At 34.3% G+C, this 25,063-nt stretch overlaps 1 protein-coding gene across 1 annotated transcript; it reads left to right on the top strand.

The window, feature by feature from the left end:
• The first annotated feature begins 1,163 nt into the window (after positions 1 to 1,163).
• On the top strand, positions 1,164 to 25,063 carry LOC103985289 (phytosulfokine receptor 1-like). Its single transcript, XM_065107175.1, has 3 exons — positions 1,164 to 1,494; positions 23,413 to 23,765; positions 24,056 to 25,063. The coding sequence occupies exons 1-3, from the start codon at positions 1,164 to 1,166 to the stop codon at positions 25,061 to 25,063; spliced, it is 1,692 nt and encodes a 563-aa protein (XP_064963247.1).

Here is a 25,063-nt window from a genome sequence, read left to right as displayed (position 1 = left end):
TTTTTTAAGATTTAGAAACGTATGGAATAGTTTTTCAAATGGTGATATTGTAGGACTGGAGTGAGCATATAATTAATGAGATAGATTGTAGTTTAAAAAACTACTAACAAAAAAGTTAGTAGCATAGACGCTTGATGTAGAAGTGAGAGATTAGTTTCGACTATATGTTGATGTTTGTATTCGGTAGAGTCAATTAATTGAAGAGTATGTAGAGGTGACTTGAGGTATTGTATATCACAAGCTGAGAGGTAGGGAACTTTAATAATAAAACAATCATATCATGGTATATTATATTTCTTAGAGTTAATCCAATCAATTAGAGTTCTAAAAAATAAAAAACAGTTGCACAGTCTACAATTGTCATTGCCATCGTTATTATGGAACTCAATTGAGTTACAAATCTAGAACTTAACGTTAACTCTACCATTACTCTTATAATATATTATGATAATGTTGAAGCTATTTACTTATGTGTCAATCTAATATTCTACTCATGCATGAAATATATTACCATCGACTTCTACTTTGTGCGAGATTAAGTTGTTAAACATCAACTATGTATTTCTCATATGCATACGACTAATTAACTAACAGACTTATAAAATCTCTCGCTCGTAAATTATTTTCATTGTATTGGTCCGATAGAAATGCAACCTTACGAGGATATGATAACATATAAGAATTTTCCAATTGTACAAGAAAATCTCGCTCATCAATTAAAGAAAATCCTCTATTCTAATATGTATAAATAATCATTATATTCAACTAATTCAAGTATGATTTATAATTACATTTCACTCTATCAATACTAATGCCATTATTCCACACCTCCACAGCGATCCAAGAAGAATCCAGCCCTCATGGAATAAATGGAATAGCATATAGTTCGGTCGCGCCTTTCCTTCCAAATCAGAGGACGAAAACGTCGCCTTTCCTTGTCGCCCCCCAACGTTTGACTGAGCATTCCCTCTTCTCATATATGCTACTCTTTTCTTCTTCGTTCGTTTTTTTTATTTTTTGGATTACGTCAGGAAATTGTTGGAGGTTTCAGCGTCAGCAATAACATAATATCAACTCGTTCCAAGCATCCCTGTGTGGAGTTTTGGCATATATGTCTGGTTGATCTGCATTGGTGCTAGTAGCAAGCAGAAGAGGAGAAGAAGATGGCCAGGTTGTTGTTCGCCATGCTTGGGGATGATTCCCCTGGAGCCAATTCGACGTCAAAGACGCCCGGTGTTCTGTTCATGCTCGGCGTGGTAGCAGCGACGATATCGATCATGGCTGTAGTCATCTTTAACTGCGGCAAGAGTCATAAGAGGAGGCCCAAGCCACAGAACAGCGTTGTGTACTACGACAGCAGCGGCGGTGGTGCAACGAGGGATAGAAGGGGTTTGGGTGCTGATGTTGGTGTCGCTGCCGCTGCAGGTGCAGGTGCAGGTTCAGAATTCGCTGCCACCACCTCCGATGGTGGGGGATATCGTGGCGGTGGCGGTGGTGACTGAGGCCAGTCTCGAATACTCATTTATAACGAGCACGTTTAGCATTTACTTCGTACAACTTTTAGTCTAATATTGTTTACGGCCAAGTTATAAATGCAACAGTTTTCTTGGGAAGAATTATTTTTTCCTATTCATCGTATCCAATTTGACAAAATGTTGTGATTAATGTCGGACCGTAATTTCAAGGGCTCAATAAGACGTAAAAGTATATTTATTAGGTAGATTATGATAGAATTTTCTGTCATACAAATGCGTAGTAAATATCCCATTCAGTAAACAGTGGTTCATTTGTCAAAGAAACCAATGTTGGGGCAATTTGTAAGGAGCTGAAGAGAGCTTCTAGTAATAACATATGTTTATCCTACAACGACCAAGCAAAGATCCCCAGCAAAATATACTCTTATTATTATCGACCGGAGACGCATCCCCCGCTAATAGAAACACTTTCAAACTTTGAAAGACGAGTCTTAACGTCAATTCTCTGTATGAACATTTGATGATTTAAAATAATTTCTATCTTTTACCAAAAAAAAAACAAAAGAATGATTTCATGTCTCCAGAGAACCAACTGGCCATGTCTTTACCCTTTCTATACACGAAGGCTCCAAATACTAAGTAGAACATTTCTAACAGGCCAAGGAATAGGTATTTGGCATCGCAGAATCTGAACAAGAACAACGAAATCAGATCCAATGGTAAATCCACAAGTCATCACATGGCTTAAATGGTAAATCCATCCGACAGATTTGTGCTACCAACTTGTCACCAAAACAATGATTCAGCGTATCCAAATTTCATTCCTCCTGCAAAATAAAATCTGACACCATTGAAGAATAATTTGCAACAGAAATATTAACACAAGAAGGCAAAATTGTCAATGAAGTATATAAAATCCAATCATCAATAGCACGAATAGAGGAATCATTACCCACAAATTTCACAAAGCCAACATGAAGGCTTTCCAAAGGAGCACGAATAGAGGAACCATTACCTATAAATTTCACAAACCCAACATGAAGATTTTCTAAAGCACACAAGAAAAATCTCCAACTCTAACTTGAATTCAATGAAAATTGAATTATCCAAATACCAAATTTAGCTCTATCAATCAAGACTCATAAATTATCATTATTATGTAAGCATAAAAGTAATATCATGCAGAATAACTTGATGCCAAGATCGAAATCAAATAACATAAATTAAAGATTAGGTTTGTATACCTTTGGATGCCATGATAGAATACCTTGGTCTCATCTGGTAACACATTATAGTTTGATCCATAAGAAGCAACAACATCCATACGTAAGAAGGTAACTAGATTCTACTCTTTTCTTTCTATCTTTCATAGGAAGAAAGATGAGAATAGGTCTATGATCTATTATTTGTGTCTAATCCTTAGGAGTTCTCATGTAAGCATAAATAAAAGCAAAGAGTTTAGGACAACTAATTAGGAGAATCTTCCCATCAAATTAATCTCCTAATAGATTTTAATATAAATGAACTTTCCTTGTATTGGCCGATAACTCTAATCAAAATTTAATTAGAATTTTAATATATCTAAACTAAGGTTAATTAGGGCTAGATAATTTAACATTATCTAACATAGCCAATTAACCAGGAAGATATAAAACAAAAGGATTCAAAATAAAAATAAATAAAATAAAATTTATTTAAAAATAACTTTACATAATTAGATTTTAAAATCTTAAAAAGTATTTTATAAAATAAGTCAATAAATCTAATAAACATAATAATATTATTTTAAGTTCGATTACCAATACGAATAATAGTGATTATATACCATCAATGTCATATTCACTTTTATGTACCATAATATTATTAATCTTTTTTATTGTAATATATAATAATACTTATAATTTATCTTATCAAGACACTTTATTATCATATTTAATCATAACATGCATATATATATAAATATAAATAAGATAACAAAAATAAATAGTTTAAAGTAAACAAAAAAAATTCTAATAATAATATTCACTTAGATATGTTTTATTATGTTTTTTATCAGTTACTCATAGGTCTTATTCTAAGAATATATTATTTAATTTTAATTAACAATCAATATAGTGAAACTTAAAATATCGATTGACATTGATTGTTTCTAGACTCTAACTATCAAGTATTTTATATACTTAGAACTACTAGAGTACTTATCATTTTTAGAGAAGAAAATTACTATAATGATCATAAAAATATCTTTAGTGACTTAATAATTGAATCTGAACATACCAAGTCTTAAAATAAAAATTTTTAATTATAAAACTTAATTAATAACCTCAAAGTATACTACCAAATCAACTTCTATTATTAATAATATAATAATACATTCCTTTATATTTTTCTTTGTAAAATATCTCTTCAATTAATATAAATATAAATCAAAAAGTAAACTTTATACTATCGAGATAATTTAGAAAATTAGTATCTAAAAATTCTATAATTTCAAACTAATTTAATATCTTATATTTGATTATAAAATTCTTCATCCATTATAGATATCTTGTTATTTTCTTTGTAGCTCTCTAATATTTCATCCTAAATATTTCTAATATCTACCTAGTACTACAACTACAAACTTGATATTTGGTTTGATATAGGGTTAAGCATATAATATACTATTAAATGACTCATGCATAAGAAATATTTTTTATTTAATTATTTGACAAGTCATTTTAAAAATATAAGCTTTAACCAAAATTTTTTACTTATAACATTTATGGAACAAAGTTGTATACTAAATCTCTTCAAAATTGATTAATATATTTTTTTGAGATAATTTTAGCAGATGTATTCCTAGATATTTTTATGTCAATAATTTAAGTTGTCTCAATCATATCAACCATCTTAAAATTTTTAGTGAAATTTATTTTTTGATTTCATATAATAAACCAAGATTACTATTAATAAATAAAATATTATTCATATTATAAAACTAATATAATAAACTAACTCCCATTGATTTTTTTGATATAAACGCTATTATAGTATTTTATTTAAATATAAAAAATAATGATATAATGAGACCATTGTTTAGAAGATTATTTATGGTCATAAATATATTTCCTAAGTTTGTAACCCAAATGTTTATTTTTTTTCTTTTCTTTGTGAATTCTTTAGGTTGATCCATATAAATTTTCTTACCTAGATTTTCTTTTAGAAAAGTTATTTTCACATCCATATATTGTAACATAAGATCATAATAAATTATAAATGTTATGATGATTCTTAGTAAGTTCTTTTTAAAATTAAAGAAATGATCTCATTATAATTAATACATTATTTATAAAAAAAACTTAATCATAAGTCTATTTTTATATCATTCAACATTATCTTTTGAGTCACATTTTCTTTTATAATTATTAGATAATTCAATAACTCTTCTTACATTGCATTATACAACCATTCAAAATCATTGTTTTATATAGCTTATGAAAATGATAAAAGTTCTTTTGATTATTAGATTATAATCAAATTCTTATAGATATATCAAATAATTATAAAAAATAAAAATCTTTTTTTTTGAGATATTTTAAAAATTATCGATTGTGATTATACTACATGTTCATCAATAGGGATATCAATATTATGTGAGATTATGTGAGAGAACATTAATTTTATTATTTGTCTTTATAAAATATTTAATTATTTAACAAACAACTTCTTGAATAAAAAATGATAAAGGAGCATCAACCTAAGGTTCCTTAATATAAATCAATTTTTAAAATAATTTTTACAACCATTTATTTTTTTATTTTTAGAAAATTGTTATTACTATATTTGACTATTCTTCTACTATGATTAAGACAATAAAACATGTACACTTTAATATTTTCTAGATAACCAATAAAATATCTAAAATTAGTTCTAAAATTTATTTTTTTATATATATTAAAGACTCTTATTTTTGTATGATAATTTTAAATATGTAAATGTTTTGAGCTAAGTTTTTTATTAGTCCACAATTTAAATAGAATTGATATAATTGACTTACTAAAAATCATATTCAAGATTTACACAATTGTTCTTGGAGTTTCATCGCACGTTGATTTGGGTACAAAATAATATTACATCATTCTTTTAATCATATCCATAAGAGTATGATTTTGCTTTCAGTAACATTATTCAACTAAGGCAAACTTGTAAGGCATACTAAGTATAAATACTTTTTTATTTTTAATCTAGCAAAAAAAATTAGATTTTGATCTGATTTATCATGTCTACTATAAATTCACTATCATTATTGAATCTAACCATTTTAATATTTTTATCTAGTTGTCTTTCAATTTTATTTATACATATCTAAAAGTGTCAATAGCCTAAAACCTAACATAAATCATGTAAGCATAGTATAGGTCATTTATAAAGATGATAAAATACCTCTCCATCAAAATATAATACATAGAGTAATTTACAAATATAAGTATATAGAATATCAAGGAGTTCATAAAACTATATTTCATTCAAACATTTAAGTGTCGGATCATTTCAAACTCAAGATTCACATTAATTATATATAAACAATTATATAGAATTTGAAAACTAATTTTTATTAAATCATTCCTCCTCCAAAATAAAATCTAACACCGTTGAAGAACAATTTACAACAAAAACATAAACACAAGAAAGCAAAATTTTTAATGGAGCATATAAAATCCATGAATCATCAAAAACACAAATAAAGGAACTATTACCCACAAATTTCACAACGCCAACACGAAGACTTTTGAAAACACACAAGAAAAGTCTCCAACTCCAACTTGAATTAGATGAAAATTAGATATTCCAATGATCAAGGATACTAAATTTAGCTCTAACAATTAGGACTCATAAATTATCATTATCATCTAAATATAAAAATAATATCATGCAAAATAATTTAATGCCAAGATCAAAATCAAATAATATAGATTAGGGATTGGTTTTGCATACCTTTCGATGCCATGATATAATACCTCAGTTTAATCTTGTAATGCACTATAATCTGATCCATAAGTAGCAACAATATCGATATATAAAAAAGGTAACTACACTCTTCTCTTCTCTTTCTATCTTTCATAGCATTATAATATTTATAATATTGATGGAGTAGGGGTAATAGAGAGATGAAAATAGATATATGATATATTATCTAGAGGTCTTATCTATACATTAGGGAGAGCAAAGATTTTATAATTGCTAATTAAGAGAGTTTCTCCCATCAAGATCATCTCTTAAGGGATCCTAATATAAGTGAACTTCCTTTCGATTGATCGATAACCCTAATCAAAATCTAATTAGAACTTTAATATATCTTAACTAAGGTTAATCAAGGTCACATAATTTAACATTCTCTCACTTGGCCTATTAATCGGTAAGATATCAAATAAAAGAGTTTAAAATTAAAATAAATAAAGTAAATTTTTATTTAAAAAATAAGTTTACCTAATTGGATTTTAAAATCTTGAAAAGTATTTTACACATGTGCATGAATTTTATAAAATAAGTCAACAAGTCTAATAAACATAATAATACCATATTAAGTTCGACTACTAATACAAATAATAGTGGTTTTATGTCATTAATGATATACTCACTTCTATGTACCATAATATTATTAGTTTTTCCTCATACAATCCATAATAACACCTGTAATTTATCTTGTCAAGACATTCCTATTATCATATTTAATCATTATATATATATATATATATATGTATATACATATGTATATACATATATATATACATATGTATATACATATGTATATATGTATATATATATATATATATATAAGATAATATAAACAAATAGTTTAAAGTTAGCAAAAGAAAATGCCAATAATAATGTTCACTTAGACATGTCATTATATTTTTTTAGTGGTTGCTCTAAGTCCTGTTCTAAAAATATGTTCTTTAATTTTAGATTGTAAGGTCTTATTAAATTAATTAGTAATAAATATAATAATACTTAGAAAATCAATTGATACTAACTTTTTTTTAAATTCTTAACTCTAACCATCAAGTACTTTATGTATATGCTTAGGATCACTAAAATATTTATTATTTTTAGAGAAGAAAACTACTATAGTGATCACAAAAATATCTTTAATGACTTGACAATTGAATCTGATACTATCAGGTCATGAGATAAAGTTTTGTAATCATACTTTTTTTTTTTCCCTTTCTTTGCAAATTCTTTAGGTTGATCTATATAATTTTTTTTTATCTAGATTTTCTTCAAAAAAAATATTTTCACATCCATTTATTATAACTTAAGATCATAATAAGTTACAAATATTATGATGATTCTCAATAATTTTTTTTAATTAATAAAGATCTCATTATAATCGATGTCTTCTTTTTGAAAAAAAAAATTGATCATAATTTTTTATTTATTTACATTATTTGTTAATTACTATTTTTCTTGGCCAAAATATACTTAAGGATCCACTTTAGAATATGAAAAAAAAATAAGTGTAAAGGCCTCATGATTAAGTCTATTAACTAGTTTTATTTGAAAATAGTAAAATTAGCTTTTTAGAGACATTTAGCATCTCAAAATTAATATATTGGCTTTAAAAGCTTCATGAATAGTGTTAAATTCTATTTTTCGAAAATTTTCTTTTATTTTATGACCATTTTAATATTTTAAAACTAAAAGATTATATAAATACATTAAAATTTTGTTTAAAATTATTTAAAAATAATTTTAGGTTTATCTGTGTCTAATCCTGCAAAAACATATCAAGAATTAATCGAGCTTTATAAATTATTTTATATTATAAAACTATAGAATTGAACTATATTTAAATGATCTAAAACATCATTTAACATGATAAATATTTGATATTTATGTTTGTATGTATTAGTAAATTATTCTAATTCTACAAACATCATTTCAATATTTTTATTCTCAAACTTAAATTTTGTTCCATAATATTATTATCAATTTTTAAATTATAAAATTAGAAAATAGAGTTTATTTGAACCACTTTGAAATTTGCTTAACCAATCCATCGACTAGATGTATGAGTGAAACCAAGAAAAGACTTTTGTTTTTCTCTTTTTCGGTGGAGGTCCAATGGAGGAATTAAATTATAAATTATAGGAATAATATAGAAATTTTATATATGAAGGACCCTGATTTAAAAATTTATCTACCATCATCATATATTTCAATCTCCATAAATTTCGCATCTGATTTGTTAGGAAGTCATTAGTAATATATATACATCAAACCGATAACATTAAGACTATGAATTTAACTAGGTCTTAATCAGGCTTACATGATACAAAATTAAGACCACATAAAATTGATTGTGATATCATTTGTGATGTCCTTAAAATAATCTACAATTTATATTTTAAACATTTTAATTTAATTAAAGTTTTTATCTTAATCACTTTAATCAAATTAAATGATTAAACACTGATGTCAAGCCCACTTTGATATGATAAACTTAAATGATTCAAAGAAAGAAGATAATAATGAAACACAAAAACGTTTAACTTTGATTGAATTAGAAGACCACGAAGGGAAATTAAAAAAAATATACAAATTTTTTATGTTAATTCTAGAGATCCATAATTATTGTTTAATTGATGAATTTAATACTTTAATTTACTTCTCTTTGAGACAAATATTTCTTTTTTCTTGTGAAAGTGTCCATTATCTCTTGCTTTATATCATTTGTCATATCTTTATAATTATCTACGATTGATTTTTTAATTATTTTATTTAAATGAAAATTCATATTTTAATATTTAACTTTTCATCAATTTAAGTAAAAGAGAGATAACCAAAACTCATACGTTAATTTTATTCTTCTCAAGGTTCATCTTTTCTTTGATGGTAATCCTAATCGAATTTTGTTATTTATCAATCACTTGAATGGACTTGCACTTGAAATTCTCCAGAACCAAATATACTTTTTAATGATGCCCAATACCAACCCGGCTTTGATATTTTGCAAGATTAAAATAAATGAAAGATGATAATTCACAGAAAGAATATAACAGACAGTACACTACAATGTTAACCTCTATTCATCTTCGTAACTCATCTCTTTCAATATTTTTATGATGTTCTGCAGAATCAACATCAGACGATGCCTAACCCAATTATCAGGACTTACAACTTTACCAAATGGCCGAGTTCATTTTCTTTCGTAAATTACCTTAACTTTCTAAACACAAGTCAAAAATATTTCAAGCTACCATGCCTTCTATTGATTTTGAGATCTTTTACGTTGATTTCCTTTCATAAATATTACATTTAATTATTGTAAACACTTTTATACATACTCCACAAGAGAGATCTATTCGGGTGTTGCTGCGGGCGAGCGCCAGCCCTGCAGGCGGCTTGCCTGCAAGTGTTGTGCTCGTGGGCTATGTCGCCCTTGCGGGTGCCACTCCTGCAGTTGCAGGTGGCCTGCCTACAAGCACCTTGCTCGCATGCATCGCTGATACAATTGGCCACTGGCCGCCCGCATGCAGGTGGCGGCCAAGGCTACGAGCAGCCTTTGACCAATCTGCAAGGGCAGAGGGCAGCAATTAGGGCAACAATAATTGCTGCCTTTTCTCACCTTTGTATTAATAATTTTGACTTCAAAAACCTTTCTAAAACACAGCACACATAATTTAAAATTCAATCTTTCGCACGAATAACTTGGCTCTGATACTACTGTAAGAAAATCTAGGGATGACATCATATACATAGCGGAAGAACAAAAAGAAAAATCTTATATTTCCATAAAAATATTTCATCGTCGTGCGAAAATTAGTGTGTAAAGTTACGATGATTTGAAAACTCGTTTGATCCAACCCGTATTAGAAATGTGTTTAACTTAAAAATGTTCAGTAGTAAGCAAATAGATCAATTTGTAATATGAATGAAAAGCATAAAGTAAATGTAAACCAATTTTTCAATGGTTTGTTCATCGTGACCTACGTTCACTCCTGATTCCTCTTCCTTCAAGGCCACCGACGTTTGCTAACGATCTTCTTTCAATGGACGAAGATCGAGGCCATCGCCTTCGACGTATGAACATTTGTGTTAATTATGATCTATTGTTGCTTTTATTTATATTATGTCAGGAACACGGAGTGCTCCTATTCGATGATCATTGTTAACTTTCAACGCTCATAAAGACGATAACATTTAATATAACATGTTGATTAAGACATTGAGCCTTCATCGATCGATTGGAAAGCGATGCCCGATCTATTACGTTGCTGGCTTGACAATATCCATTCATGCAATACTCGTCAATTCAGAAAACGAGACTCGAAAAAAGATTAAAATACAACCAACACATTTTGAATGCAGTCGAGAGCAACGCCCAAATTCAGTACTGTTCAAACTTCTTGGGAAGACAACAACGAAGCTTGCCAAGAAAGCAAAATCAAACAAAGGTTTTTATGATGTTTTAACTTATATAATTGACGTTTTCTGCTCCGATAACTCACACCGTCGCCCCCTAAATCCACATCTCCTGCGAGAGACAAATTCCCCATGAGGAGGCCATCTTCAACCTCTCCTTACTATTGTTGTCTCTTGCTACTGCTTTTCTTCTTCTCCGTGAAGACGGGTGCATTCAGCATCCACAACCATAGCAACCATAACTGTAACTCAAATGATCTCGGAGCACTGTATGGTTTCTCACGCAGCCTCGACACCCAAATCCACGAATGGCCGGTTGCCATTGCTAACTCCACCAACTGCTGTAGTTGGCTGGGCGTCTACTGTGTTAGTTTGGCAAGTCTCACGTAGTCCCACTTTGGAAAAATCTTATCTCCTATTACAATTATAAATAATGACCTAGGCTTTAAAGCTAGATGCACCATAAGAAAACCTAATTGTTTGTTTTAGGCTTTTTTTGTTTAGTAGTTTCAAGTGTTGGCCTAGGAATATTTTCCTAAGGTATTTGTAATTATCCCTTTTATAGTAGAGTTTTGCTCCTCCTTCGTTCGTGGATGTAGGTCAATTGATCGAACAACGTAAATCTGGTGTTTTTGTCCCTTTTATTTTTTTTGCTTTATTATCTTTATTGGGTTGCCAAATTACCTTTTGGTAAATTTCTTGGGGCCAGTTCTGAGAAACTAATATCAGAGCCTGGTTTCAGAATCTTTTAGCAACGATGATAATAACAAAGATCGTTGTCGAGAAATTCGACAAAAATGTCAACTTCGGCATATGGCATCTCAAGATGATGGTCATTTTGGTTCAAGATGGAGTTGATTTGGCATTATAGGGAGTTAAGAACATTCTATATGATATGTCAAAGGAAGATCTTGCAGGTATGGATAAGAAGGCCCGATCAAGCATTATTCTAAATCTTTATGACAAGGTTTTATGGGAGGTAGCTATGGAGACTACGACTAAGAGCATGTGGGACAAGCTTAAAGTCTTGTATATGAAGAGAACAATGAAGAATCGTCTCTACTTGAAGCAGAGTTTATATATGCTTCGGATGACTGAAGATACATCTATACTCTTATATCTTGATAAATTTAATTTCTTAGTTATGGATTGGGAGATTATAGATGTGAAAATTGTTGACGAGGATAAGGTTCTGTTACTTTTGTGTTCTCTTCCCCAATCCTTTAAGTATTTCCGTGATATTATGATTTATGAAAAAAAAATAATTTCGTATTAGGAAATTAAATCTACACTAAAATCTAAGGAGCAGAGAGATAGGGATATCACTGGGAAAGTAGAGGGAATCAGGTTGAGGGTCTGGTTGTCAGGGGTAGAACGAATAAAAGAAAATTTGATAGTAGTAGATCTAAATCTAGATCTAAATCCAGACATAGAAATTTGGAGTGCAGATATTATCATAAAATGGGACACATTAAGGTTGATTACTTTAAATTAAAAAATAAATTAAAGTAAAAGAGAAAAATTGTTGAGAAAACTACAAAATCCGCTGAAGCTAGTGTAGCAACTGATGAGAATATTGAAAATATTTTCTTTGCTACTGATTACAGAACGAGGTCTAAAAATGAATGAATTTTAGATTCGGGTTGTTCTTATCACATGTGTCCCAATAGAGATTTATTTTCCGCATATGAATCTTGTAATGGTGGAATTATTTTGATGGGCAATAATGCCGCGTTTAATGTTGTTAGTAGAGACACAATCCGAATTAAAATACATGATGGTATTATGAGGACGCTCATTAATATTAGACGTTCCTGATTTAAAAAAAAATCTCATCTCTTTAGGCACCCTAGAGGCTCTTGGGTGTAAATACGCAGCTGAAGGTGGAGTTATGAAAGTTTCTAGAAGTGCCCTTATTGTTATAAAAGCTTATAGGTCTAGTAGCTTGTATATTTTATAGGGAACTACTGTCACAGGCTCGATTGCAGTCTTGTCATCATCATTGTTTGATTCTGACATTACCAAATTATGACATATGCGTTTGGATCATATGCGCGAAAAATGTTTAAGCATATTAAGCAAAATGGGTCTTCTTTTTGGACAGAGTACTAGGCCACTGAATTTCTGTGAACATAATATTTTTGGAAAGCAGAAAAGAGTCAACTTCAATTCTCTGGCAGTTCACAAAATTAAAGGTACTCTTGACTATATTCATTCAGACATTTGCGGTCCAGTTCGTGTTTAGTCTAAGGGTGGTGCCAGGTATATGTTGACTTTCATTGACGATTATTCCAAGAAAGTTTGGGTTTATTTTCTAAAGCATAAAAATTATATTTTTCTAACCTTTAAACAATGGAAGGCTTTGATTTAGAAGCAAACAGGTAAAGAGATTAAGCGGCTTCGAACAGATAATAGTATAAAATTTTGTGAAGGTGACTTTGATGAATTTTGTAAAAATGAAGGAATTGTTCGGCATCACATTGTTAGAATGACGCCTTAGTAAAATAGTATGGCCGAACATATGAACATAACACTCTTGGAGAGAGCAAGGTGTATGATCTCAAATGCAAGGTTGACAAATGACTTTTGGGCAGAGGCGATTAATATGGCATGTTACGTTGTCAACCGCGCTCCTTCTACAGCACTTAATTTTAAAACTCTAGAGGAAGTTTGGTCAGGTACTCCTACTGATTACACTGATTTAAAAATTTTTGAGTATCCAGTATACATGCATGTAAATGAAGGAAAATTAGAACCTCGAGCTAAAAAGTGCATTTTCCTTGGGTATACTTCTAGGGTAAAAGGATACAGATTATGGCGTTTTGATCCCAAATCCCAAAAATTTATAATCAGTAGAGATGTTACTTTTGATGAATTGTCTATGTTATCTTCCAAAGAGGAATCTACTAATTGTATAAATGATAGTGTGTAGAAACAGGTGGAGCGCTTAAGATTGGTAGTTCTGATTCTTTTCAGTCGAACTCTTCTATTCAAAGAATGCCAGTAGATGGTCCTGAGTCTACTGATAAAGATGATCCAGAGGAAGAAAAATATTCCATAGCCAAGGATAGACCATAGAGAGATATTCGACCACCATAAAGATATACAAATTTGGTTGTATATGCTTTGTCTGTTGCAGAAGAAACAAGTGAAGTTGAAATTGAATCTCTCTATCAGAATAGAACTTGGGATCTTGTGAAGCCGCCTTCGGGTAAGAAAATTGTTAGATGCAAATGGGTCTTCAAAAGGAAGAAAGGTATTCCAAGGGTTGAAGATGCAAGGTACAAAGCACGATTGGTTGCAAAGGGCTATAGTCAAGTACATGGTGTTGATTTTAATGACGTAATTTCACTTGTTGTTAAACATAGCTCTATTCGTATTTTGCTTACTTTAGTTGCCATGTATGATTTGGAATTGGAGCAACATGATGTCCAGACATCTTTCTTACATGGTGAACTTGAAGAATAAATTTACGTGGAGCAACCTCATAGATTTGAAGTTGACGGTAAGGAAGATCATGTTTACTTGTTAAAGAAATCCTTGTACAGATTGAAGAAGTCTTCAAGACAATGGTATAAGAGGTTTGATTCTTTTATATTGGGTCATGGTTGTAAGTGTTAGGATCAAGAGCACTAAGAGGGGGGGGGGGGGGGGGTGAATTAGTGCAGCGGAAAACTTTCTACTTTTTTAAATTGAGTTCGTACGACAAAGCCGATTTCAGCAGAAACTTCGATTCGTAAATCAATTTAACTTGTGATTAGGCAAGAGGCAGTTAAAATGAATCTATTTAAGGCAGTTTGCTATTGTGATAGAAATCAGAATGTAAGCGTAAACTGAAATATGATGTTCGTACGAGAAAACCGATTTACGTCTAAACACGATTCGGAAAGTATTGAGCTTGCAAATGTAAAAGTGCAGAAGACAGTAAGCTATGAAGAAGGTTTGCAGTAAGGATAATAAGCTCAAAGTAAATCCAAACCAGAGAGCAGCGCGATTTAGAGTGGTTTGCGAGAAAATCGATTTACGTCTAAACACGATTCGGAAAGTATTGAGCTTGAAAGCGTAGACGTAAAAGCACAGAACACAGTAGGCTATGAAGGAGGTTTGCAGTAAAGATAATGAGCTCAAAGTAAATGCAAACTAGAGAGCAACGTAATTTAGAGTGGTTCGGTCAATCTTGACCTACATCCACTTCTGGCTTCCTCCACCGATGAGGTTGCCGACGTCCACTAGAGGCCTTCCTTCAATAGGTGAAGGCCAACCACCTTTTTACAGATTCACTCCTTTTGACGGGCTTAGGAGACAACCCTTACAAACTTTTCTCTCCTCTCTTGAAAGATCTAAACTTGGAAGAAGAGAAGGAGAAGAACTTTTAACTCATACAACACTTTTGAGCTCTAAAAATCATAGAGTAAGATCAGGATTTCGATGGTTTTCGTTGTTCTTTCATTGCTGAAAGAGTGGGGTTTATATAGGCCCCAAACCAGTTTAAAATTGGAGTTCAAAACTGTCAATTCCCAGAATTCCGAGGTCTGGCGGTTGCACCGCCTGACTGGGGCGGTTGCACCGCTGTCAGAGCTCGGAGACTGAGCTCTTGGGCGGTGCCACCGCTTGTCAGGGGCGGTTGCACCGCTTGGCAGAGCTCGGAGACCGAGCTCAGGCGGTGCCACCGCCTGATTGGGGCGGTTGCACCGCCTAGCCTGAGCTCGGAGACCGAGCTCAGGCGGTTCCACCGCCTGTCAGGGGCGGTTGCACCGCCCAGCCAGAACTCGGAGATCGAGCCTTGGGCGATGCCACCGTCGACCCAGGCGGTGCCACCTCTAGCCAAGTCATCTGGGTCCGAATGGGCTGATCCATTCGGCCCCAATTGGGTCTTTCAAGGGCCCAATTGCCCCAAGATTAAGTTAGTGGGATCACGTCCCATTTCTAACTTAATTAATGTGATAACTACGACAATTCGAAGGATAGCTTGCTCCGGTGTGTCAATCGCTTCTTCTAGCGAGCTTCCGGTGAACTTCCGTCGATCATCCGATGAACCCTCGGTGATGCTCCTACGGACTTCTGGCAAACTCCTAGTCTTGCAACGATCCACTTGGCGAGTTCCGACGAGCTTCTTTTGGCAAGCTCCTGGACTTATCGGATATGTTCCTGTAGAACCTCCGACGACCGTCCGAACTTCCGTCGAGCTCTCGAACTCCCAATGTGATCATAGTCCTGACTCCGGCGTAACTCCTACTGCATGTTTTACTTTCATCGTAGTTAATCCTGTACACTTATCTCAATATATGGATTAGGTAACAAATGACAATTGAAGTCATCATCAAAATCCGAGATTCAACAATCTCCCCCTTTTTGATGATGACAATCAATTGATAACGGAGTTAACCTTAACTCCCCCTATCTATGTGCCATAATTGAGATAAGTCATTCTTGAATTCAAAGCCTTTGAATTCAAGAGACATATTGATAAGTTAAAGTCATTTAACCTTATCAATACTCCCATCATGATTCCTATCATGATGTATCTCTTTGTATGATGTCAGGACTCGACATCCATTTTCAAATTTCAAATGTGAATTGTTGTAATGATAGCAATTCATCATATGGAAAGATATCAACATTTTCAAATTACAATACAAGTTCTTGATATCTTAATATGATGCAAATATGGCAATCATAGTAAACATGGCATAGCATCAATGATCATATGTCTATTTCTTTCAACATAATAAGGCATTTATAGTATCAATTCATATACTTCTCCCCCTTTGTCATCAACAAAAAGGAGAACGATATAAGCATCTTTTGAATATACATGTAATGCTATAAGTGGGTTCATGTCGTTTATATATGATGCAAACATCCCAAGAAGACCATGACATGGAGAGTATATACATAGAGTGAAAACTTCTTCCTTGTTTATTATTCTTTTTGCATGATGGAGGAAGGCCATTTGTGTAGTTCAAGTCTATAGCATGCCTTACAAGGATCAAGACTTTTATGTGAGTAAAATCCTTGCAAAAAAATATCTTCCTTTTACAAGAAGGAATCATTAATTTTATGTTTCAAAGGTAATATTCTTGTCAAGAATTTGAATCAAAATCCGAAAGAGAGTAATGATATCCAATTGGAACTGAAAATTCAATTTAACACTTTCATGCAAGATTATGAGGACATGCTCATCGTTTATGAAGATTTTTCCAACATGTAATTTTTGTCGTGTAATTCAATCAATAAGGTCTAAATAACAAGTTTAACAAATTTATACATTCTGACACATCAACATGCCATCAATATTATGGTAATACATCAGCATCATGATAATACATCAACATCATGGTATCAGCATCATCAATATTATGGTATCAACATCAATTTCAAGGCTATATTACTTTCACATTCATCATGGAAACCAAGATACAAGGTTTTCAAAGAAACATTTAACATGAAATCCGACAATGAGTAATGAGATTGAGTAACCCTATATATTCTTGCATCAAACAACCATAATGCATTGTGATCAAGGTAAGTAATAAAGAGTTTACAACAGCGAAATTGTTACAACAAGAGGTTATTGTGTCCATACATACAAACTTTATTCAGGAGGTGGAAAATTAAGGTGCATAAATAAAGAGTCAAATTGACGATGAATTTGCTGAAGTTCAGATAAGATTTGATCTTGCTGGTGTTCAAGCCGATCTTGTCTTTGTTTAAATCTGTCCATCCGAATCACAATGTCTTCAATGGATGATGCATAAGCTTGCTCAAATGGATGTGTTTCCTAAAAGGGACAGATCGGAGGAGATTGGGTGCCCCTAAAGACTGGTGTTTCGGGTTCTGGTTCAGGTTAAGGGTGATCGGTTCTTCTAGGCATTCTAACCCAATTACCATTTCTATACACACATCTCAATCGATGAAGTAGATTTTTGTTTATTATGCTAAACCTATCTACTCTCATTACTTCTTCGTCGGGTGGGATTTGAATATCGTAGGCTTTAAGGATTCTAGTGATTATACCACCATATGGAAGCATCATGTCTCTCTTAGATAGTTCTATCATGTTTTGTTGAATGAGGTATCCAAAGCAGATGTTATGTTCTTTCATGATCCAATACATGATTCCTAACTCCAATTGACTCACTTCATCATGATGATATTGTTTGGGAAGAATGATGCTAGTTAGGATATGATGAAGTACTTTAGTGTTTAGTGATAATAGGTGTTCAAACTTTTAGGAATTATCACTAAGTTGGGATTACCGAAAATTGTTCCTAAGGCTTCAACATATGTTGTCCCAACTTTTTCATTGTCCCATGATCCTCTAAAATAAAGTCCTCTATTTTTTATGGGAATACCTATCATATCACAAATGAATCTATCCGTAATGGAGATGTGTTGTCCTAGGAGATAGGTGGACATTCTTTCTTCTTCATCTACTTGTAGATTGTTGTAAAACAATCTAACAAGTCTTGGATAGATGGGTTCACTAATTTGTAAAATAGGGAGTAGATCTAGGTTGGCAAACCATTGGATTGTCTCTAAGTCTCTTAGTTCATCTAAATCTACATGTTTTCCCTTATGGACACTTCTAAGTTCAAAGGAGGAGAATTTTTCAGCATGATACTTTGAATCAAAGAGGGTAAGATCAAAATCTTTCACTAATCTCCTCTTTCCTTTGTCCCTTGAGGATCTTCTAGAGCCCATAACTACTGTTATTTGAGAGGATAGTAAAGCACAAGAGTAAATGAATAAAAAACAGAATTTAGAGGGCTCTTAGAGAATACCTTGAGTGAGATCTTCAAGAGAAGGAGAGATTGTTGATCTTTTGCTTCGAAATGGGGAGGATTTGAGATGCAAGATGGGAGAAATGAAGTTGGAGAGGCTTTGGAAGAGAGAAGAGGGGAAGAAAGTAAGTTGGGGTCGGTTCCACCGCCGGCCCTAGCTTGGTTTAATAGGGGGCAAGATTACGGGCGGTTGCACCACTGGCTGGGGTGGTGCAACCGCTTGCAACCCGTGACAGCCGGCGGTGCTACCGCCAGCTGGAGCGGTGCCACCGCCTGTAGGCAGTGAGCACTTGCTTTGACTGCTTTGTGGTTTTTTTTTTTTTTTTTGAATGTGACTTACTTGAGAAGAGTTTTTACTTATGAAGTAGTCAACTTTGCTTTCGTAACTACGTAAGAATTTTCATTTTAAGATGAGACATTTGCACGATCAAGATAGATCTAGTGATGCGCATATTCTTTTTCAAATGTCGTATTCATGTTTGTGACAGTTTGTCCACGTTGGTAAGCTTTGCAAGTTTATGACAAACTTTACTTACAAAACGTAAGTTCATGATATAGTTGATCTTAAAAGTAACGAACTTATCAGTTTGGTGGGATCGGAAATCCAGTGGATATGTGAGGGTACATATGGGTTTCCAATCCTGAGGGATAAAATAGGTTTGTATTGCTTTTAGTTTTCTAATCTTCTTTTTATTTATGCTTAGGGAGCATCATGTGTTCTTTTTGGATCTCGGGTTATGAATATGGAGAATCCAAAGAGCAGGATATTATTTCTTGCTCCCAACTTGTGATGGTGTACATCTCTACACGAAAGTATAATTTTTAGGTACCCATTTACTTTTGGGTGCCTCAAAGGTTGATCTATATTATTTGTCATGTTGCATAGAGTTTATCATGGTTCCTTTAGGAACCCAAATTAATTTGTTCAGATTAATTTTCTTGAATGGACAATAATGCGTTTTGTGTCCAGGCTTGCAACAAAAGTTGCATTTGCTTTGGTGTTGAACATGTAGGATAGGCCCTTTTATGAAGGTTGTTGGATTTTGGTGATAATTTCTCACGAATCCGATTCCCCTTCTTTTGGGAACGTGATCTTTGTTTGTGAGGATCATGTTCAAAGACTTGCTACCTACCTCAAATTTCTTCAAGGTGTCCATGAGTAGCAAGTTTTGCTTTTGGATAGTTTCTAGATCATGGCATTTGATACAAGAGCCTAAACTATCATGATATTCAGTTTTTAACTTATCGTAATCACAATTAAGACTATCATGCTCTTATTTTAGCAATTTATATTTTATACTAATAATCTTGCATTCATCAAATAAATCATGGAAGACATTTAATAATTCATCAAACGATAAATCTGCATCAATTAAATTTGTTACCTCCTCTCCGATAGCCATTAAGGCGTAATGAGCAACTTGCTCGGTGTTGGACTCCTCTTCTTCGGATGAGCTCGAATCATCCCATGTTGCTTTAAGCGCCTTCTTTTTTGATGTTCTCTTCTTGGCTTGGGGACAATCACTCTTGTAGTGTCCCGGCTTTTTGCACTCATAGCAAATAACTTGGTCCCTTTTGGGTTCAAGTTTATTTTTTGTGTCATTTTTAAATTTGTTTCTCTTAATGAATTTTTTGAATTTCTTTGTTAGAAGTGCCAAGTCATCGTCACAGTCTTCATCACTTGAGTTTTCTCTCAAGTGGTCATCAAAAGTTCTAAGTGCCATATCCTTCCTGTTCTTTGGAAGGATGTCTTCTTGCTCTTCATGAGCCTTGCATGTCATTTCATAAGTCATTAATGACCCGATTAGTTCTTCAAGAGGGAAGTTGCTTAAATCTTTAGCCTCTTGAATAGTAGTGACTTTAGGGTCCCAACTCTTAGGAAGGGATCTTAGAATCTTATTTACAAGCTCAAAATCCGAAAAACTTTTGCCGAGTCCTTTTAGACCATTGACGACATCCGTGAAACGGGTGTACATGTCACCAATAGTCTCGCTCGGTTTCATTCGGAAAAGTTTGAAAGAGTGTATCAAAAGATTGATTTTTGACTCTTTCACTCTACTTGTGCCTTCATGAGTCACTTCGAGTGTATGCCAAATATCAAATGCGGTTTCACAAACTGAAAAATGATTAAACTCATTTTTGTCGAGCGAACAAAATAAGGCATTCATAGCCTTCGCATTAAGAGCGCAAGTCTTCTTTTCCAAATCATTCCATTCGATCATTGGAAGAGAAGATTTCGAAAAACCATTTTCAACAAGATTACAAAGTTCAAAATCCATTGAAATAAGGAAGATCCTCATTCAGGTCTTCCAATAGGTGTAGTCCATTCCATTGAACATGGGTGGACGTGTAATAGAATGACCCTCTTGGTTTCCATCTCTCTTGAGTTTTAATCCGTTTGAGAATGAACCGAGCTTTGATACCAATTGTTAGGATCAAGAGCACTAAGAGGGGGGGGTGAATTAGTGCAGCGGAAAACTTTCTACGTTTTTAAACTGAGTTCGTACGACAAAGCCGATTTCAGCAGAAACTTCAATTCGTAAATCACTTTAACTTGTGATTAGGCAAGAGGCAGTTAAAACGAATCTGTTTAAGGCAGTTTGCTATTGTGATAGAAATCAGAATGTAAGCGCAAACTGAAATACGATGTTTGTACGAGAAAACCGATTTACGTCTAAACACGATTCGGAAAGTATTGAGCTTGCAAACGTAAAAGCGCAGAAGACAGTAAACTATGAAGAAGGTTTGCAGTAAGGATAATAAGCTCAAAGTAAATGCAAACCAGAGAGCAGCACGATTTAGAGTGGTTTGCGAGAAAATCGATTTACGTCTAAACACGATTCAGAAAGTATTGAGCTTGAAAGCGTAGACGTAAAAGCGCAGAACACAGTAGGCTATGAAGGAGGTTTGCAGTAAAGATAATGAGCTCAAAGTAAATGCAAACCAGAGAGCAGCATGATTTAGAGTGGTTCGGTCAATCTTGACCTACATCCACTTCTGGCTTCCTCCACTGATGAGATTGCCGACGTCCACTAGAGGCCTTCCTTCAATAGGCGAAGGCCAACCACCTTTTTACAGATTCACTCCTTTTGACAGACTTAGGAGATAACCCTTACAAACTTTTCTCTCCTTTCTTGAAAGATCTGAACTTGGAAGAAGAGAAGGAGAAGAACTTTTAACTCATACAATAATTTTGAGCTCTAAAAATCACAGAGTAAGATCAGGATTTCGGTGGTTTTCATTGTTCTTTCATTGCTGAAAGAGTGGGGTTTATATAGGCCCCAAACCAGTTTGAAATTGGAGCTCAAAACTGTCAATTCCCGGAATTCCGGGGTCTGGCGGTTGCACCGCCTGACTGGGGCGTTTGCACCGCTGTCAGAGCTCGGAGACTGAGCTCCTAGGCGGTGCCACCGCTTGTCAAGGGAGGTTGCACCGCTTGGCAGAGCTCGGAGACCGAGCTCAGGCGGTGCCACCGCTTGTCAGGGGCGGTTGCACTGCCCAGCCAGAACTCGGAGACCGAGCCCTGGGCGGTGCCACCGTCGACCCAGGCGGTGCCACCTCTAGCCAAGTCATCTGGGTCCGAATGGGCTGATCCATTCGGTCCCAATTGGGTCTTTCAAGGGCCCAATTGTCCCAAGATTAAGTTAGTGGGATCACCTCCCATTTCTAACTTAATCAATGTGCTAACTATGACAATTCGAAGGACAACTTGCTCCGGTGCGTCAATCACTTCTTCCAGCGAGCTTCCGGTGAACTTCCGTCGATCATTCGATGAACCCTCGGTGATGCTCCTGCGGACTTCCGGCAAACTCCTGGTCTGGCGATGATCCACTTGGCGAGTTCCGACGAGCTTCTTTTGGCAAGCTCCTGGACTTCTCGGATATGTTCCTACAGAACCTCCGACGACCGTCCGAACTTCCGTCGAGCTCTCAAACTCCCAATGTGATCATAGTCCTGACTCCGGCGCAACTCCTACTGCATGTCTTACTTTCATCGTAGTTAATCCTGCACACTTATCTCAACATATGAATTAGATAACAAATTACAATTGATGTCATTATCAAAATCCGAGATTCAATAGTAAGGAGCATGTATGATAGCTGTGTCTACTTCCGGAAGTTAACTGATGGCTCTTTTGTGTATTTGTTGCTTTATGTTGATGACATGCTTATTGCAGCTAATAATTTGTCAGAAATTCACACTTTAAAAATGCACCTGAGTAGTTAATTTGAAATGAAAGATTTGGGAGCAGCTAAGAAAATTCTTAGGCATGGAGATCAAAAGAGAACGAGGAGTTGGAAAATTATTTCTAACCTAGAAAAATTACATCGAGAAACTCTTGGAGAGGTTTGGCATGAAAAACACTAAGTCAGTGAGTACTCTTCTTACTAGCCATTTTTGGCTATCTACTGCTCAGTCACCATAGTCAATTGAAGATGAAGAATATATGGTACAAGTTCCATATTCTAGTGCCATCGGTAGTATTATGTATGTAATGGTTTGTACTCGTCCAGATATTTCACAAGTAGTCAGTGTGGTTAGCAGATATATGTCTCACCTGGGTAAAACACATTGGCAAGCTGTGAAGTGGATTCTCATATACTTGCAAGGGACTTCATATGCTTGTTTAGAGTTTAGGAAAAATCATGACACTTTGGTTGATTTCGTCGACTCTGATTATGCCGCGGATCTTGATAAACGAAGATCTTTAACATGCTATGTTTTTTGCGTTGGCGATTATGCAGTTAGTTGGAAAGCTTCCTTACAACCTGTCGTGACTTTATCTACTACAGAGGCAGAATATATGACGGTGATAGAGGCGATTAAAGAAGTTTTATGGTTAAGAGGTTTGTTCGGCGAATTATGTCTGCATCAAGGTGTTACTACAATTTACTGTGATAGTCAAAGTACTATTCATTTGACTAAATACCAGATGTTTCATGAGAGGACGAAACACATCGATGTGAAGTTTCATTTTATTCAGGATATCATTGCTGAGGGAAAGGTCCTTGTTCATAAAATTCATACGAAGGACAATCCAACTGATATTCTTACGAAGCCTCTTTCAGTTTACAAGTTCAACCAGTGCTTGAACTTGGTTGGTGTTCATTATTGGTGATTGCCCGTTGGGGCTTTTCTGAAGAAGGTAGAGCAAGTTTTGTTAATTATCAATATTGGAATATACTAAGGTGGAGCAAGTTTTGTTAATTGTCAATGTTGGAACATACTAAGGTAGAGATTTGTTAGTTTGGCAAGTCCCACATAGTCCCACATCGGGAAAATCAATTTTGTTATCTTTAATTGCAACTATAAATAAGGGTCTGGACTTTTTAATTATAGCATAGTAATATTTTTCTAAGGCATTTGTAATTATCCATTTTATAGTAGAGTTTTGCTTCTCCTTTGTCCGTGGATGTAAGTCAATTGACCGAACCCATATTCGACTCTAGCTTGGTTAGCAACGCAAGAGTCATCGGTCTCGATCTATTGGGAAAAGGCCTGGAAGGGGTTCTCTCACCGTCCGTGTCTGGTTTGGACAAGCTCAGCTTCCTCAACCTCTCCCTCAATTCTTTCCGAGGCCCCATCCCACCCGAGCTGTTCCACCTGAAGCTCTTCGCGGTGATCGACTTGAGCAACAATCACTTGTTAGGCGAGATGCCACCGGGTATAGGAAACCTCTCAAGCCTGTCCCTATTGGATATCTCCAACAACAGGTTCACCGGGATGATCCCTGATGTCTTTCACGGCTTGACAAAGCTCGAGGTTTTCTCGGCTGAGTCTATTGGATTCGTTGGCCGGCTGCCCACTTCCTTGTCCTCGTGCTCGATGCTTACGTCGCTTGATCTGTGGAACAATTCTCTCAACGGTAGCATCGACCTCGACTTTGGACGATTACTTCGTCTTACCGTCCTCAACCTTGGATGGAATAGATTGCACGGGCTCATCCCGGAGAGCCTTTCTTCTTGCAAGGCACTACAGATCCTGAATCTGAATCGCAACAACCTAAGTGGTCTGGTTCCACAGAAGCTTCGCAATCTTCGTTCCCTTTCCTTCCTGGCCCTCGAGCAAAATAATCTCTCCAACATTTCCAACGCATTGGCAGTTCTTCAGGGGTGTCACAACTTGACCGTTCAAAATGAAGAAATGCCAACTAATGGAATCCGAGGATTTGGAAGCCTACGTGCTCTCAGCATGGCAAACTGTGGTTTCAGAGGTTCTATGCCCTTGTGGTTACGAAAATGCAGAGAACTTCGAGCTATAAATCTAGCATGGAATCTTTTTAGCGGAGAGATACCATCGTGGTTTGAAGGTTTTGATCATCTGTTTGTCATGGACTTGTCGAACAACTCGTTCTACAGGGAGATCCCAATTTCCTTGATGCAATTGAAGAGTTAG

This window comes from Musa acuminata, chromosome BXJ2-5 (genome assembly GCF_036884655.1).
Source record: "Musa acuminata AAA Group cultivar baxijiao chromosome BXJ2-5, Cavendish_Baxijiao_AAA, whole genome shotgun sequence".
NCBI classification, from domain to species: Eukaryota; Viridiplantae; Streptophyta; class Magnoliopsida; order Zingiberales; family Musaceae; genus Musa; species Musa acuminata.
The sequence above is the reverse complement of the archived record's forward strand: the minus strand, read 5'-3'. Positions and strand labels throughout refer to the sequence as shown.

What these genes read in the sequence shown, in the direction of transcription:
- LOC103985289 (XM_065107175.1), top strand. Translation starts at nt 1,164, where the DNA reads ATGGCCAGGTTGTTGTTCGCCATGCTTGGGGATGATTCCCCTGGAGCC. An exon ending in ATATCGTGGCGGTGGCGGTG is followed by an intron (nt 1,495 to 23,412) that starts GTGACTGAGGCC and finishes GCGATTATGCAG; the next exon opens with TTAGTTGGAAAGCTTCCTTA. An exon ending in TCAACCAGTGCTTGAACTTG is followed by an intron (nt 23,766 to 24,055) that starts GTTGGTGTTCAT and finishes ATTTTATAGTAG; the next exon opens with AGTTTTGCTTCTCCTTTGTC.